Source organism: Ovis aries, chromosome 1 (assembly GCF_016772045.2).
Source record: "Ovis aries strain OAR_USU_Benz2616 breed Rambouillet chromosome 1, ARS-UI_Ramb_v3.0, whole genome shotgun sequence".
NCBI classification, from domain to species: Eukaryota; Metazoa; Chordata; class Mammalia; order Artiodactyla; family Bovidae; genus Ovis; species Ovis aries.
In genome coordinates, this window is record NC_056054.1 from 3,253,757 (window position 1) to 3,272,415 (window position 18,659).

Consider the following 18,659-nt stretch of genomic DNA (forward strand, 5'->3'; position numbering starts at 1 on the left):
CCTTTATTGTCCATACCTCACTGAGCCAAGGTGCCGTGTGTGAAAATGTTACGGGAGAGAGAGGCAGGGAGACAGCGTGTGCGCTACGACAGGCAGCCCAGAGCCTCAGGCAGGCCGACGTGCTGCCCGCGGCCCTTCAGGTTAAGAGGAGGGGGACGGTCACCACGAAAACGGCCTCGCTCAGAAGGCCACATCTCTGCGCTGAAGCCAAACGCAGGCTGGGAACACCACTGCCCCCAGACCCAGTCTGAGCCGAGTGCTCCTCTGGGCAGGACCAACCCCACGGCAGACAGGCAGGGGCTGTGACACCGTGGAGCCACTTCACTACTCAAAGAAGATGGTGGAAGTCAGGGAGCTGCTTGCCACTCACTGAACACTGGCCAAAAGCCGGGACGCTGCTGCTAAGGGTCAGCGAAGAAAGTCAGGGGGCCCGGGGGCAGCAGCATGGGAGAGCTCGGAGAGGATGCACAGCCTGTGGCGCCACGTGGGTGCCAGGACACAACCCTGGAAGCCCACTAGAGCCATGCTGGCAAAACACCTGGAGCCACTTCCTGAGCCCCTATGGCTCCCTGATCAGCCCCCGCCCCAGAGAGGCGCCCCCTCCAGCACACCTGGCCACACCCACCACCCCTCCTCTGTCCCCACCCACTGCTAGCAAGTCTGCAGTGAGTTAGGGGAGACCACTGTGCAAGCCTGGGGAACAGCAGGATGAGCAGGACAGTGAAGCATTGCAGCGCCCGTGGCAAAGGGCAGAGAGGGCCTGACGCCCCTCCAACCCGCTCAGGGAACCGGGGCGGGGGAGCCCCGGGAGGGCCGGCAGGCGGTGAGGGCAGCGGGAGAGGGGAGGGTGGCCAGCTGTGTGGACGGGACAGCGTGCACACTGCTGTCCTCCCGGGAGGCTCCTCCCAGACGGGGAGGCCCCGGGCAGAGGTCCGCACTTCACCTTCAGCGTCCTTGTGGGGGCCCAGCCGGTGCCGTCGATCGAGTGTTCTCTCAGTAAGCTGAAACAGACGGAAAAGCAGAGTGGTGAGTGAGGTGCGGCCAACAGGCCCACCAGCCGCAGGTGCGCAGCTGGGCGCAGCGGCACGGAGCGGCTCCTGTCCGCCGGGCCCTTCTTCTCCTCTGTGGTTTGCAGTCTCCGTATGGCTGAAGGACCAGGGAAAGGTGTACAGATACACGTACCCTCCAGTGGAACAGGAGCCTATCCACACACACACACACGCACGCTTTGCTCCCTGCCAGCCTGAGAAGTGGCGAGCAGCCTCCCCTTGCTTCCAGGTGCTCGTCTCCCATCGCCACGGAGACCAAGCAGTCCCAGACGTGTTCTGCCCACTGTGTGCCTCCTCCTCTGAATCCCCTACTTGGAACCAAAGCTCATTTTTCCAGTGGGGGGGGGGCCCATCTTTTTCGTATCAATTGCAAGGACTGTTTACATACAAGGGGTGCAATTGTGCTGATATTTTCTTTTTCAAATTGTGTGTTTTTAATTTTAACGTGGCTAAATCTATCAACTATTTCCTTCATGGTTTCTAGCTTTTGTAGCAGGTGACCATCTGTTAAATTCCTATTATATTTTGTTAATAACCTGATTTCTCAGAAGATGGCAGAAGTGACCAGAGAAACGCCCTCTCTGGACCCACTCTCAGTGGAGGAGGGGAGACAAGACACTTAGGATCTGAAACTGAAGATCACAGATTTCTGAAGTTTCAATACTTAAAGGGCAGATAGATAAAAGGGAAGCTGTCTTTTTTAAAAAATACACTCATAAAATGTATTTTTCACTATCAAAAGCCAAAGTGGATGTGAAAGTGGGTATCCTCGTGCCTGCAGGGAGGACGGTTAGAGTTTGCACACAGCCTTTCACAGGTGCCGATGCTCTCTGCAGGGAGAAGAGGGTGGGAGGACAGGACCCAGAGGCAGGGCCTGAGGATGAGCTCACAGCAAGGGAGCACACAGCACGCCGGAGACCTGCTCCAGATGGAGCGGCTGGGCCACCGGGTCACACGGCTGCCAGGGGTGGGCAAGGACTCGGCCAGGGAGCCAGCTCCAGAGCCCTGCAAGCTGCCTCACTGCCCTGCCAGAGAACGTGCGGGACACAAAACAGACACAGCCCACAGGCTAAACTGACTTGAAGACCACCTCCACCCCCACCCTACACGACTTCTTCAGTTCTCTACGTTAGCAAGCTCTAGAAGCAGGAAATGGCTGGTTCCCGGCCATCTGGCCCTGGAAGGGCAGGGCCCCAGGCACCACGGATAAAAAGCTCCAGGCATGTGCTCCTGTGCACATTGTTTTGGTAAAGAGGACGCTGAGAGAACTGCCTGGCGGTCTAGTGGTTAGGACTCCGCACTTTCATTGCCAGGGCCTGGGACTGATCCTGGCCAGCGAACTAAGATCCCATAAGCCACGTGCGTGCAGCCAAAAAAAGTAGAAAAGAAAAACCACAAAAGAGGACATTTAAATATAAGTGGGGCAGTTTTCTGAAGCCTGCCATCCACATTATTCTCCCACTGTGAATTCCATTAATCATAGTTTCCCCTTTTATCTAAAATCAACCATGTGGCAGGAGTGTGCCTCATTAAAATAAGAGGGGACGGGGTAAAGGTCGTTAGAGGGGGCATCCTGGGTGGATTGCAGAGGCCAGGTAGGGATGGGGGAGCCGAGAGACTGCTCCAAAGCCTCCTGACTCCAGGCCCAGCCTCAGAGTGTCCTCTCGGGGGAGGTGACCCCTGGGAAGCCCAGCCTCAGGCAGTGCTCAGAGCACAGGAGACAGGAGGGGACAGAACTCACCTGAGACAAATCTCACCGGTCTCGGTGATGTTGGGGTGCCAGATCCTGGTCAAGCATTTCACTTTGGGAGGCTGCAACACAGAAGGAAGAGATCACAGGCGCTCCAGAGCCTTCTGCGTCCCCCATCCAGCGCCGTTTTACCGCGCACTGCGGGCTTGTCAGGCAGCAGCCCCAGACCCTGCAGCAGTGTCTGCACACCGCGCGCAGCGCTGGTCTCGCTGGGGGGGCTGCTGTCCCCGCACAGGACCCCTCCACACTCCGGGGCTGATGGCAGATGGTGCTGGCTGCTGGGCTTCTGCCCCCTGCCCCTCCTGGTGCCCCGGCTGTGAAGGAGCAGCCACAGAGGCCTGGGGAAGGAGCTCTGCGCCCCCAGACCCCGCCGTGAACCAGGAGCCCCTAGACTCCCTCACGCTACGTGGCTGAGCAGCTGGAGTGCTGCTCCCTACAGCAGCGCTGGTGCCCTTGGTGGGTGTTTCTGAAGACGCTGCTGTCATTTTCCTGGTCTAGATATAAGTCCTGGTCCACTTAACACTTAAAAGAGGGAGAGAGACTGACAAAGATCATGTGAGAAAAAGACATATCAACATTACTTAGGATGGAGCGTGTTTGGATAATGTTCTCTTAGTCTTACTCTATTTTAAAACCGATCACACTCATCTAAAAAAAAAAAAAAAAACGAAAGATACTCATATGTGTGTAGACAAAGATATAGCAGTCTACCCAGAATAATTCCTATTAACTATGATGCACATTTTGGAGCCTCTTTTCGAGGCCATACACACAGGTGTGTGTGACGCACAGTCATTTTTCTTTACAGAAGCAGGGAAACGTGCTGTACATTTTTTTCACATTTATTCTTGTCATCTCAGACGCCTTTGGGCGTCCATGCATTCCATGGCACAAACACTAACATTTAGCAAGCCAGTCCCCTGTGACCCAACACTTAGGTTCTTCCCACTTCTACTACGAAACTGCTCAATCAACGCTATCCTCACTCACATCCGAATGAAATACTTCACTGGGATGAAGACCAGGAACTGGGCGGGGGGTTCTGGCCAGAGCACTGCTTCGGATTCAGTGACAAGCGCTCTCGCCTCCAGAGAGGTCACACGCCCACTCTTGCCTGCAGTGGGTAGCCCCTTCCCCAGGCCCAGTCCACTGCAAGGTCACCTTGGTTTGAGGAGCATGACAGTCGACTCTCAGAATCTCACCAGACAGGTCATCTCACAGATACAAAATCTTTGTAATGAAGATTTTTATCTTTGAGACCAAATCTAGAGAATATATCACCATCCAAATCTTCTGTACTTTTTCTAGTACTTTAATAGTGTCACCTTTCAAATCTGTATAAAACAAACATTTTTAAACACTTTTTTCAGTACCCTCATTAAATTTTCTTCCTGATTTCAAAGCAACATGACATCAACAGATTCCCCTGAATGATTAGTCCGACCAAGTAGAGGTGGGTATCTGAGGATTACAAAATTTAGGATCAGTAGAAGCTGAAATCAATCTGAATATTCTCTAACTTGCTTCTCTGCAGGTAAACAGGAAGGCATCTGACAGAGCAAATGCCAGCAGAGCCTGCACTCTCAGCAAGGCCTTCAGGCTCAAGAGGAAGGCCAGCCCTGCTGGCACTGTGCGCGTGGTGGATCTACTGGGCACAGCAGCCTGCAGGGTGGAGGCACCACTGGCTCAGCGTCTGGAAGGACAGAAGGCCCCTCCCTCCTCTGAGGCCCCGACACACTGTCACCTGCCTGGTGTCCCTGCAGCTCCAAGTGTGGGGCTGCACCTGCCCTCTCCCCACATCCCTCACACCTTCCACAGCTGGAGGCTGTCGATGGCCCTCTTGACAGCAGTGCCCCAGAGAGAGAGATCTTTGCACCACAACTGGGGACCAGATTCCGACACACACTTTTCACCCTTTTTCACTTTTCAATAGTCTGTGAACTATTCTCACAGACCCCTACCACCTCCAAAACCAGACTAACAAGATGCACTCAGCTCCAGCTCCTACCTCGGGGGCTGGCATCACTAGCCATCCTGTCACACAGCTCAGGGTTTGCACATGACAAAGGCCACACTGCAAATCAGTGGGGACAGGGGTGCTTCAGGGGTTAGCTATTCAGAAAAGTACAGTCAGCCGCTCGCAGAGAGCTTTACATAACATAAACAACACAGAACTCTAACAGTACCAGAACAAACACAGATGAGCTACCTCGGGGTCTGAAGGCCTGTTATAAGCATTCCACAGCATGAAAAATTCAAGAAGGAAAAGTAGATTTGGCTACACCTTAAAACAAAAAGCCACAAGCTTTTACAGAACAACAACAAAAAGACAAATGAAAACGCGAAAATGTTTATGACACAGCTAAGTAAACTAAGAAAAAAGTTTCATTTAATTTCTATATAGGAATGCTTATAAGAAAAACAAACATGACAGAAAAAAAAAGGGGGGCCAAGCACACAATAATAGCCCATAAAAGACATACACAGTTAATAAGGAGGAAGAAAAACTTAGCATCCTATTTAAGAAATGAAAATGCAAATTGCATTTAGATATTATTTATTTCTTTCCAAAAGAGCAAAAAGAAAAAAATAATGAAAACATCCCATGTTGGTCAAGGTTTAGAAAAAACAATTTTCACACACTGACGATCTCTGGAAGGTAACTGAATCATATTGATTAAAAAGCCTTAAAATCAGCATCAACGATTCAATACCTGTGATTGCACTTCTAAGAATTTATCCAAAGGCAGCAAGCAGCAGACACGCATGTGCTGCTGCCCAGGACCTGCGTCACAGCACTGCTCATTCCAGGGGCCAGCAAACTACAACCCTCGGACCCAACAAGCCCGAGCTTGATTCCTAGTGGCCTATGAGCTAAGTGCAGCCTTTATATTTTTAAAGGGTGTTTTTGTTTTTTTTTTAAAGAATGTATGACAGAGATCATATATAGTCCACAAGGCCTAAAATATTTACTGTTTGGCCCTTTACAAAAGTTTGGCTCCTATTATCAAACATTGGTCACCCAGTGATCAACCATAAAGGATTAGTTTAAAACCATGATACATCACACAATTCAGTGCTCCTACTAAGGATGATATAATTATATACTAACTGACAAGAGAAGATACGTTCTTATGATCTGATGATATATTGTATTACGCTGCTGCTGCTGTGACTCAGCGACCCCATGGACTGTAGTCCACCAGGGTCCTCTGTCCATGGGATTTACAGGCAGCAATACTGGAGTGGGTTGCCATCACCTTCGCCAGAGGTCTTCGCTATCCAAGGAGCGAACCTGCGTCTCCTGCACTGGCAAGTGGATGCTTCACGGCCGAGCCACCAGGGAAGCCCACGCTGTACTGCACTGTAATGTTGGAACCCCCAAGTCGCCGAGCTACGTGTAGCATGATGGCACTTGTATGTGTGGTTAGATATCGTGCGTAACATCCATCAGAAAGTTAGTGATGATCATCTCTGATGCTGGAGAGAGACAACAGATGACTAATATTCTATTTTTGCATAGTGATTTTTTCCTCAATTTTCTATGGAGTATAGAAATTACCCTAAAAAGAAGAGGGGCCAGTGGGCATCCAGGTGCTGCTGGTGGTGCCCCCTGCTCTCCTGGAAACGTGGCAGGAGCACACTTCCTGGCCCCTTTAGGGCTGCCCGCAATCATGCTGCCTGATGTGGTTCTATCACATCACCTCACTTCCAGGAAGAGAGAAAAGCCACATTCCTGCCTCCTGCCTCAGGACGCGTCCTGCCTCCCACAGCTCAGGTGACACACCAGGGGAGCCGCGTGAGGCCCCAGCGTGTGAGACCATGGCCAAGCTGCTATCTGCTCCCAGGCCGCCTCCTGCTCTGTGCATTCCCACATTCTGGGGTGTCACCATCGTGGCATCACCACCCTGGCTTGTCACCGTTTCTGGGTCCAGAGGCTGAGCCTCTTCAAGGCCTCCTGACTTCTCACCTCCAGCCCACAAGGCCTGACCCAGAACCCAGAGCATTTTAGGAGGTCGTTAAACGTCACTCCATCCTTTCAGCCAACTTCTAGAGCTGAGAGAGACTGCGAAGCAGCTGGAGACTGTGACATAAAGTTCAGGGATCAAAGGACAAAGAATCAAAGGAAAATCTCCATTTTAGCTTCCGGGGCAGAGAGCTGGGGGGTGGGGGGGGGGGTGGCAGGGGGTGAGGGGATACCAAATAGGTGTTTTCTTTTTAAAAAAGTTTATTCTAAAATAATGATGTACTGATGCTTAACTGATTAAAAAAGCTTCATTCACAGTCTTAAAAACTGACCTTGATTGCAGGAACCGTAAGCATAAGGGGTTTTAAAGAAAAAAAGTCCTTATAAAGTACAGAAATCCTATAAACTGTGATGTAAAAGCAAATGAGTTCTGAGAAAACTCCACAAAGCCCTTTTAGGCTGACTTGCTGAAAACCGGCTGTCTTTCCTCACTCCAGTGAAACGTGAATTCCTTAAAGTCTGCTCTCAGAATTGCTACTCCACATGCCTGGAATCTCTATATTTTCAAATGTTGGTTTATTTTCCACACCACAAATTTCTTGGGGGCCGAGAATGTACCAACCACTGAACAAATGTGAGCCACATGCCTGGTGTGGCCACCTCCGCCCAGCAGTGGAAATACAGTGAGATCAACGCATCCCCAGACTCCTCCTTCGGGGAGCAGACAGTCCAGTGAAGAGAGACAGTGAGAACTGCACAAAGGTGAACTACTAACAAGGGGAACACCGCCACCTCTGCATCTACGAAGCACGCCACCTCACGTCTCCGGGGACAGGGCCGCCCTCTTCGCCCTGCAGTGAGCTCACGGCTCTGGCTGGCCCCTGCCTGCAGAGAGGCAGACAGAACACGCAGAGGCCCTCCCGGCAGCAGGGTGGGGTCTGGATACACCTGAACGGCCTGGTCTCTCAGTACTTCCTGGCTGGAGAACACAGGTTTTGTTCCCAATGAAAGAGGACCAGCCCTGTCACTTAGAAATTTTCCAAAGGAGGCAGAAACTAAAATAGAGAAATGTGAGATCTTTATAAGCCACCAGTTACTAGAGGGAATGTATCTTTGAGGCTCAATGGTTTTCTATTCACTACTTATTTCATTTCTGACTTCATTTCTTAAAGAAGTCACAGGGACAGGGGAGTATGACAAACACTTCTCACTACGAAGTGGCCACCAGATGTGCTGGGAAGGGCACACGTTAGGAAGGCGGGCAGCTCTTGACAAGAATCGGCTTTGGCAATGGAGACACTGAGACCAGTAAGGCCAGCTAAGTAAGTTCTTACCTTTCCTTTCGGAGCCCTAACTTCCTGATGGGTATACACAGGAATACTGAGGTCACCCAAACGACTAGAGTGTGACCTAAGCAAAATGAGCGGAAGCACCTGACACGTGGAAGCCCGAAACACACCTCTGTTCCTCCCTTCCTGTCCTGGCTCCCTACTCTCTCCTTACACTGGGAAGAAGACACTCTGCCACCAAATGATGCCCGACACACGCCAACAGCAGTTCTCAGCTTCCTCGAGGCTTGTTTGGAAAGTTCACCAGCTTACACTAAACCCTGTTATCTATCCTCCTCCCCTGAAATTCCCTGCTTTTCTGAACGCAGTATCGCAAACCTACGACCTTTACCTCTCTTCAGAGAGAGGGCGCATGTCCAGGAAGCCAGAGCCTGGAGTTTTAAGTACTGCAAGTCTGGTTGTTTCCAGAAACCATCAAAATAGCCCCACATTCAAAACATGTGCCTGTAAAGCAAGCTCTCACACTGCTCCTGCCTGAGGAGGTGCAGGCTCCCCTGCCAGGGACCAGGGCAACAGGGAAAGTCTCAGCGGGCAGCTGGGTGGGCGGGTCGACAAAGGCCTGGAAGGCGCATCCTCCTATCTTTGTGTGACAGCTAAATTTCCTTTCTCTTTTTCTTAGATTGCCAACTCTTCCACATTCTCCAAAAGGGCTTTGAACATACTAGCCCAGTAGAGATCGATTTCCATACAGAAAAGTTTGGCTTTAAATAGACAAGTGTTAGAGCCACTGAGCTAGACAGCTGGGGTCGGGGCTGGAGAGGAAGCGCAGGAGGAGGGGGACAACCCCACTTGTCAGAGAGGAGGGAGCTGTTGCTGAGGGGAGCAAGGCCCTGAGCGGTGCCAACTCCCTCAGCCTCAGACTCACAGGAGACCGAATTTTACCATTAGACTTTTCTTTGCTGCTCAACAGGCCTAGAGAATGTGAAGAAACATGGTGGGAAATAGACATATCAATATGCAAAATCTATAAAATCGGTAGAGCTGGCCAGGTGGCAACCCGGAGGCGCAGAGCCTGGGCGGGTGTCCCACGCCCTCTCCTCAGGGGGGTGTGGGGTTGTTCGGAGCCCTCACGGATTTCTCACTGCTGTAATGAAAACGCCCCTCAAAACTCACACCTGGGTCTTCTCACTTCTCCACTATTTCCTGACCCCAAGTCTTCTTTCCTCAAGTCAACCTGGTCAACCTGCCCTGTACAAAGGCTGCCGGTTCTCATTTCCTCAGCTGTCAGCACAGCAGGAGACGGGTCTTGTTACCCAGAACCCCTGCCCCAGTTGTGCTCGAGCCGATCCAATTCTAGCTTTCCTCAGACCCTTAACTGGCCCTGACCACTTTCCAAATATGACCTTCTCTCCTCCTTCTCTGAATTCTCCAGCTTCCTATTGCTGACCGATTATCACTGTCTGCTACTTACTACTTTCAGCACTTTATGATTAATTTTCTACCCTTTCTCTCACTTTCCTACTTGGTCAGCACATCCCTAAAAGCAAAGACGAGATGTAACTGCACCGGGCACAGCTACTGCCGGAGGGCCCTTGAAGGATCCGACATGCTTACAGGGGTGCAAACAAACACTCGTAGTTTAAAACCATGGGTTGTTTTCCTTTTCCAAAAATCTAAAACACGTTTTATACACTTCTCAAATTTTGGTGTTATACCATAAGCAAACGTACAGTTTTAAATAAAATGCTCTTTCCTCCAGTGTCAGAATTTAACAAGACTTGCATGAGATACACGGGCAGATCCCTGTAAACGTGTGGCCTCAGGACAGTAATTCCAGCCTCAGTAGAACTGCACCCGGCACAGACTGCCCAGCACACAGTACTTGCAAATGTGCGCTGAGAAATGAACCTCTCTACTAAAACCCTAAATACTGCTGGTGAGGGGCATTAACCGCACAAATGCCAGCCATCCGTGCTCAGTCCCAGGACCGGGTGGGCCGCATGTGGACACGATGCTGGGGAGGGGACCGCCAGGCCCGGTGACAGCCAACCACCACGCGAAGGGGGCACAATGACTCAAGAGCAGGCTACTCACCACCATGTTGTATGCGTCAGGAACTTCAGTTTCAAACTGAAATTTTCCACCCTGGTAGTAACCCTCATCTATCAAAAACACAAAACAAAACAAAGAAATCCTTTAAATTAAAAAAAAAGTAAACAAAAGGCAAGCACTATGTTAGGATATGGCATACACAGAGAACTAAGTGTTTAAAAAGAGGACTGCCAGGCTCCTTTGTTACTGCAAGCTCACCCCTGAACTGACGGTACGGGTGAGCCCGCTCTCCTCCTGGTGGGCAGTGCCCTCGGGAAGGGGGAGGCATCTTCTGGGAGCCTGGTTCCCCTCCTCCTCCGTCCCTGGAGCAGCCCAGCCCTAACCGCAGTGCTTGGGGCCTCCCCTCAAGCCTCTGGCACACCTCATGACAGGCTGCTGTCCTGCCTCAGCTCTTGGTAGTCTGTCTGCTGCTGGCCTCCCCATGAGAAGTCAGTTCCAAGGGGCAGGCAGGCAGATGGCCGTGTCCTTTCCCACCTCCCTTTCACAACCTTTCTCCTGCTCAAAAGAGAAGGCACACTGCTCATCCAGCCTCTCCCTGGGGCGCGCTGCACCAGGGGTGATGCATGCCCACAGCGGAGCACCCTGAATCCAGGCCCAGCGTGGGCTTGTGCTTCTCTCCATCTCACACCCACTTCTGTTCAGGGCACAGGACGGCACTAGAGATAAGATGTCACGGTTCACACTGGAATGTCTTGAATTCAGATACACTGTGGAGCCTGATGGCAGGGATGGTTAAATTTCATTTAGTCACTTCAATCCTAAGACTGCTGTAAAGGAAAGTATCACCCCTGTGAGGAGCAGCAGGCAAAGCGGGTGCCAAGGAGCACACAGAGGCGCCCTCCTCCACATGGTAGTCAGCCCCACACTGCACCTCCCCACTAGGGACTGAGCATGGGCGTGGGGTGGCTGTCAGATGCGTATCTTCAAGTTTTAAAAAGTCAAGGCCTCATCTGAGAGAGAGTGGTTTGACAGAGCTGGTTCTGTCTATCGATGCATATTTCTGATAAAATGAATGAGCTAAATCTGCATTCACGAGCTTTTGTAAGGCCCACGTGTTTAATATTGTAAGGGTGTGATAATACTGTAATGGTATGATAAAATTACTATCAATTTTCTCAGTGCTTCCTAGTATTTCAGGTATAATGAAATGAAATGTCATTGAAGAAGGACAGGTATGATGAACGGTCAGCTAGCTGGTGTCAGGAAACTGGTTTTGGGGCAACCTCAGAAAATATGACACAAAGGGACCCCAGTGACCCGGTCTGTAAAGCCATTTCCAACCAGCCGGCTTTCAACTCTTTGCCATCAACACAACACAAGGAACCCAACCTGGTCGTCAGCTGAAAGATGACGACTTATCAAACCCCTTATATGATTTCTGGCTCCTGACTCTGAAGCCCAGTGACACAGCAACAGTGACAACAAACGCCTGCCATGCCTGCCTACTTATTCCCACAAAGTTTTCAGCGGCTACACCTAGGAAGGCAAAAGGAAGGAAGGAAACGGACACTGAGTGAGCCCTTCTTTCCAGCATTAAGTGATACTGTTCACAAACACCTAACTGAATCAGAGGAAAATGCCAACAGTAACCTCGTCATTCCCAGATGCATTTCAGATAAACTGCTATTTGGTGTAACAACCATCAAAGCTTGCAACATATTAAAGTCATTATTTACTGTACAACATTTGAGGAGCACCTACTATGTGCCAGGTACTGTTCTAGACAAGGGTTGACACACCAGTAAGACACGTTCCTGGCCTCGTGAAGCTTATATTCCAGACGAAGGGGGACAAAGTAAATAAGTAAATCATACAGCAGAAAGTGAAAAAGAGCTAAGGGGCTAGGAGGTGGGAGGAACTGCAGTTTAATAGGACCTGAAAGTGAAGGCTTAAAGGAGGAGGAGAAAGGAAAGCAAAGTGAGACCCCTGAGAGGGCTTGATGCATTCCAGGGACTTGGCAGAGGCCAGAAGGCGAGGCAGGAAGGAGGAGCTGAGGCTGGAGAGGCAGCAGGCCCACCCACAGGCCACTGTTAAGCACACCGGCTTTTACTCAGAGTGAGGCTGCAGGGGGGCCTTGGGCAGAACCACAGAAACAGTGCAGGTGAGACTGTACTGGTTAAGACCAGGCGAGAGCTGTTGTAGCAAAGGTCCCATGAGAGGGACACTACCAGGATCTGTGGACAGAGGAGGCTGGGCAGGGAAGGAAGGACCAAAGTGCCGGCTCTCTGAGTGTGACGGAAAAGGGCAGAGCTGCCGCCTCAGAGACAGACAGCCTGTGGAGGGCACAGCTGCGAGACCTAACATCGGATGTGAGATCCACCTGAGGCTGCATGTCCACATCCTCATGGAGACATTGATGGGAGCGTTGGGGAGAAGCTGGGGCTGCAGGAGCATGGTTGGGAGCTGTGCATGGAAGCATCCAGACTTCATGAGCTGGCGAGGTCCTCAGGGACCTGACTATGGTGGACCAAGGACAGGACGAAGCCCTGACGGGCCCCCTGCTTAGGGGGGTTAGAAGGCAGGACAAGAAGGGCAGTAGTGGCAATGGAGGAAAACCAGGATCTAGGAGCTGGTACAGACAACTGTAACAGTCAGTCACAAGATCAGGCTCAACACCCAAGGATCTTACATTATAGAACTTCTTAAATAACTGAATAGTTACAAAAGAGAATGAGAGGTTGTAAAAATTCTTATAGGCAGAAAAACCTTTACTTCAGGATACAATTCTGTGTGTATGTGCTTAGTCACTCAGTCCTATCGGACTCTGTGCGACCCCTCTGACTGCAGCCCGCCAGGCTCCTCTGTCCACGGGGATTCTCCAGGCCAGAATACTGGAGTGGGTTGCCATTTCCTTCTCCAGGGGATCTTCCCAACCCAGGGATCGAACCCAGGCCTCCTGCACTGTAGGCAGTTTCTTTACTGTCTGAGCTACCAAGGAAGCCCCAAATTCCGTGAGACAAGAGAAATAAAAATATGAGTGCATGGAGAAAAAGTAGCAATGAACATCTCCCAACGATTAAAGTAGAGCTTGTTCAATTCATTTTTTAAATGCATGATGGTAGGTATACCCATGGTATTTAGACTCCCCTGGAAAGATTTTAAAGAGTAACACAAGGCTTTTTCCCCTCTTTAAATGCCAGTTTTTACAGCACACTAGAATCACATGCTATGCGAATCCTTAAGCCCGAAGGAAAAATACAATCCCTGCCAAGACGAGCCTGTAGGTAGGAGGTCTGCACTCTCTCTGTGAAGGGCCAGACGCTGCAAACTTTGGGTGGAAATAGAGAAGATCCACAGTGAAGCACACAGAGAAAAGTAAAACAGAACCGTGTGGCCCACAGTTCATGAGTAGAGGGTATATACAGGCAAGATATTACCATTCATATACATAATTGGAATCCCACAAATGGCTTATGGATAAAATATTTAAAGAAATGTTGGTCAGTTATTTCTAAATTTGAAGACAACTGTTAACTCACGGATCCAAAAAGATCAATAAACCCCAAATGAGATAAACAGGAAAAAAAAATCACATCAAAGCACATCATCATAAAACTGTCAAAAACTGTGACAAAGAGACAACGCATATCACAGAAAGTGAAACAAAGAATCACCACTAACTTCTTACAAGAGGAAAAAGAGCAAGTCAGAAGGCAGAGGAATGATAGCCTTAAAATGCTGATACTGTCAACTTAAGAATTCAACATTCAGCAAAGCTGGAAGAATTCATGATCAGCAAATCTGCATTACCAAAAAAAAAAAAAAAAAAATCAAGGAGGTTCTTCAGGCAGAAGGAAAATAACAGATGGGAACTCAGAACTACAAAAGGAATGAAAGCTGTAAGTGGTAAATATGTCAATAAATACATAAAGAAAATATAATTATCTAAAACAAAGATAATTACATTTGTTATAACCCAAAATACACTGTTAAGTAAATGTGACTATAAAATAAAGGTCTGAATGGGGAAGTGGAAGTTCACTGTTAACCTGGCTAAACTTCCACCTTAAAAAATAGAAAAAGAAGACCAAATTAAACTGAAAAAAGGACATATAAGCAGAAAACTAAAAAATATTAGAAGAGAATCAATGAAACCAAACACTGGTTCCTTGCAGAAACCAATAAAATTGATAACCTCTAGCTAACTGGATCAAGAAAACAGAAATTTTCAACGCCAGGAATTAAGGAAGGTATATCAACACAGACTCTATAGAACTTAAAGGGGTCAGAAGATATTAAGAGCAACCTTACATTAATAAATTCAAAATGCAGATGATATGAACAAATTCTTTGAAGGATACAAATCACCAAAGCTCACCCCAAAATAAGAAATCCAAGTAACTCACACCTATTATATTCATAGTTAAATTCCTACCACAAAAACAAATCAACAAAATGGTAGACGTAGTGGTTTTACTGGTGAATTCTATCATTTAAAAAAGAATTAATAGTAACTCAACATAAAACTTCCAGGAAACAGAAAGGAACACTTCTCCATTCATTCCAGGAAGAGTAAGGAGGGGAGGGAAAGAAACTAGAGCCCCATCTTGCACCACATGCAAAAATTCACTCAAAATGGTTCACTGACCTAACTTTAACACCCAAAGCTATAAAACTACCTTTAAAAAAGGGGGAAACCTGCGTTTCTTAGACAAAGATTTCTTAGGACACAAAAAGCACTGTGTTTGCTGCTGCTAAGTCACTTCAGTCATTTCTGACACTGTGCGACCCCATAGATGGCAGCCCACCAGGCTCCCCCGTCCCTGGGATTCTCCAGGCCGAGAACACTGGAGTGGGTTGCCATTTCCTTCTCCAGTGCATGAAAGTGAAAAGTGAAAGTGTGTCCGACTCTTAGCGATCCCATGGACTGCAGCCCACCAGGCTCCTCCATCCATGGGATTTTCCAGGCAAGAGTACTGGAGTGGGTGCCATTGCCTTCTCTGCTGTGTTTGCACTGTTGCTGTAATAGATTAGTAAATAAATTATTATAAACTCAGCAGCTTAAACAATAAAAACTTATTATCTTTTGTAGGTCAGAAGTCTGAAACCAGTCCCAGCGGCTAAGAGATGGCAGGGCTGCAGCTCTTTCTGGTGGCTTGAGGAAAAATCCATTTTTCATGCTCCAGCTTTAGGCAGTCACCTGTGCTCCTTGGCCCAGGGTCCCTTCCTCCACCTTCAAAGTCACCGATGGCCAGTGGAAGTTAATACTACAGACAACAACGTGGATGTGTAAGTGAAAGAAGCCATGTGCAAAATGCTACATCCTGGTTGGGGCCATTTATGTGACTTTCTGGAAAAGACAAACAGCAGGGCAGAAATCAGATCAAAGACTGCCAGGGGCTGGAGGTGGGGAGAGGAAGCTCACTAACAAGGGGCCCGAGTTCTGAGCTGATGGACACACTCTGCATGCATTTCAATTGTGCCAGTGGTTATACAACTGTTTTGTATTTGTCATGATGCAGAGAACGGTACACCTGACAATGGTGAATTTACTGTCTGTAAAGTTATGTCTCACTAAACACGATTTTTGAAAACGATAAAGCCTGTTACATGAAAGGCACTGTTAGGTGGTACAGGAAAATGAAAGTGTGCTAGCAATTTTTACAATGCCAGAAAGCTTAACATTTATACAGCGTGTCCTCTTAAAAAACATTTTATATACAATAACCATCAGAATATATGTTTAACTATGGTAATAATGGCTTTTAAAACAGTATGTCAGACATTTAAATTCATACTCACTCCTGGAAATCTGAGCATCCCAAGAGAGAATCTGCCTCAGAGTTTTTATGTGCGAGGCAGAGGGCAGCAATCTGTGAGCACAGTGGATACCAGATAACACATCCCCTGCTCAGCAGGATCTAAGCAAAGACAAGGAGGAGAGCAGGGAACGTTTCCCTAACAAAAGTCAGCTGGTGCTAAGGGAGGGAACTGGTTGTCTTGAGAGCTGACACCACATTTCTACTATATATGAGAGGAGATTAACTGCCACTGTATTTCTAGGGTTATCTGAAAGAAAAGACACCATCAGGAAACAAGCCTCCTCCTCTTCAGATTCTTCTCCTTGCAATGGTTCCCAGAAAGCTAAAAATCAACCTAGAAAGAGCCAGGGAGGAGGGCACACGTTCTGTGTGTCTGAAACCTTGACCGAGTGAGAGTAAACTACACTCCAGCGACCAGGAGGCCAGGATGGTGGTCAAGCCAGAGGTCTGCTTCAGTGCTCTCATCCATTTTCATGCCTTTAAACATGTTCATGGTCATTTAAATGTTGCTCCAAAATATTCACGTGTGGGACCAAACCTATGCCTCAGGCTTACTAACCGTACTTCTCTGCTGAGAAACTGGGCTCTTACTTTATTTCACATTTAGAAGCTTTTCCTTCTGTAACTCCAAAGCTGCGAACCAAAGCTAAGAATAAATAAGAACACAACATCACGGGGTAATAGATAATTTAAATTTCACGACTCAGTGTAGGGTGCACTTTTATTATCAAGCTCATCAGTTAGGGAGCTTTTTATAAATTATATGTTCAAATTAAGAAAACATGACTAATCTGATAATCAACACATTTAAAACACATTTAGGTGAATATATACCTAAATATACAAGATTTACAATATATCTATGTAATTCCCTAATCAGAACTTTTATCATATGTAACAATTTTTAAAAAAGGATATTATTCACCATTAAAAAAACTCCCACATATCTAATAAAAAACATATACCCAGAGGATGAGATTGTTGGATGGCATCACCGTCTCGATGGACATGAGTCTGAGCAAGCTCTGGGAGTTGGTGATGGACAGGGAAGCCTGGTGTGCTACAGTCCACGGGGTCGTAAAGAGTCGAACACAACTGAGTAACTGAACTGAACTGAACCCAGGTACATAAATCTCGCAACTCAATAATGAGACAAGCAATCCAATTTTTAAATGGGTAAAATATTTGAACAAAGGAGACATAAACAGAGCAAACAAGCTCAGGAAAAGATGCTCAATATCTTTGATCATCAGGAAAATGCAAATCAAAGTCCCAATGAGATACACACACACTGGAGTGGCTAAAATGGAAAAAAGTGATGATACCAGCTGTCGGCAAGAAGGTAGGGTGACTGGAATTCTCATTCATTGCTAGCAGGAATGCCACACACTTTCTTTTTGGAAAACAGTATGCCAGTATTTCATAAAGCTAAACTTATTCTTATCATCACTAATTATTAGAGACACGCAAATCAAAACTACAACGAGGTATCACCTCACACCAGTCAGTATTGGCCATCATCAAAAAAATCTACCAATAATAAATGCCGGAGAGGATGTGGAGAAAAGGGGACTGTTGGTGGGAGTGTAAACTGATACAACCATTATGGAAAACAGTATGGAGATTCCTTACAAAACTAGGAATAAATCTATCATATGACCCAGCAACCCCACTACTGGGCATATACTCTGAGGAAAACCGTACCTGAAAAAGACACATGCACCCCCATGTTCACAGCAGCACTGTTTAAACAGCCAGGACATGGACGCAATCTAGATGCTCACTGACAGATGAGTGGTAAAGAAGCTGCGGTGCACATATACAAGGGAGTATTACTCAGCCGTAAAATGAATGAACCTGAGTTCCAGTGAGGTGGAGGAACCTAGGGCCTGTTATACAGAGTGAAGTAAGTCTGAAAGAGAAAAACAAATACAATATATTGATGCATATGTATGGAATCTAGAAAAATAATATCAATGAACCTATCTGCAGGAAAGACGCAGATGCAGAGAACGGAGGGAGAGAGTGGGACAGACGGGGAAAGCAGCATCAGCATGTATACGCTATCAGGGGCAAGATGGACGGCTGGTGAGAAGACGCTGTGTAGCACAGGCAGCCCCATCTGGTGATCTGTGATGACCTGGAGGGGTGGGGGGAGGCAGGGGATGTAAGTGTAATTATGGCTGATTTGCACTGTTGAATGGTAGAAACCAACACAACATTGTAAAAATTTAAAAAAAAAAAAAACCCACTGGCAAATGACGACCTGCACACAAAGGTTTACAGCAGCTTTTACGCATGATGGCCCCAAAGTGGAAACAGCACAAAGGTTCACCAATAACTTGGTATAAATACTGGTATACACCCATACGACAGAATAAAACCCATCAGTAAAAAGACACAAAATACAACACAGGTGAAACTCAAAAGCATTGTGCCAAGTAAAATAATGTAACTTATACCTCAATCAACATTGCTTTTAAAGAACTTTTTAAAATCAATCTACATTTCCACCTTAAGAAGGTAGAAAAAGAAAAGCAATTTAAACCCTAAGTATAAGGAAGGAAATAATAAAGAGCAGAAATCAATAAAATGGGTAGACAACTCAGAAAAACAAATGCTTGCTCTTTCCAAAAGAATACACTGGATAAACCACAAGCTAACATGAGCAAGGGAAAGGGATGTCAGGACAGATCCCACAGACACCGGCAGGCTGATAAGAAGACAACC

At 47.6% G+C, this 18,659-nt stretch overlaps 1 protein-coding gene across 6 annotated transcripts in view; it reads right to left on the reverse strand.

Moving 5' to 3' along the window:
* Positions 1 to 18,659, reverse strand: part of UBE2F (ubiquitin conjugating enzyme E2 F (putative)) — a 45,335-nt gene that overhangs the window by 5,623 nt on the left and 21,053 nt on the right. For all 6 annotated transcript variants that reach the window (XM_060398845.1, XM_015091823.3, XM_015091821.3 and 3 more), the window contains 3 exons: positions 10,150 to 10,217; positions 2,791 to 2,861; positions 944 to 1,001 (listed from right to left, as the gene is read on the reverse strand). In XM_060398845.1, the coding sequence (XP_060254828.1) occupies positions 944 to 1,001; positions 2,791 to 2,861; positions 10,150 to 10,217 (197 nt within the window). The remainder of the gene's footprint in view (positions 1 to 943; positions 1,002 to 2,790; positions 2,862 to 10,149; positions 10,218 to 18,659) is intronic.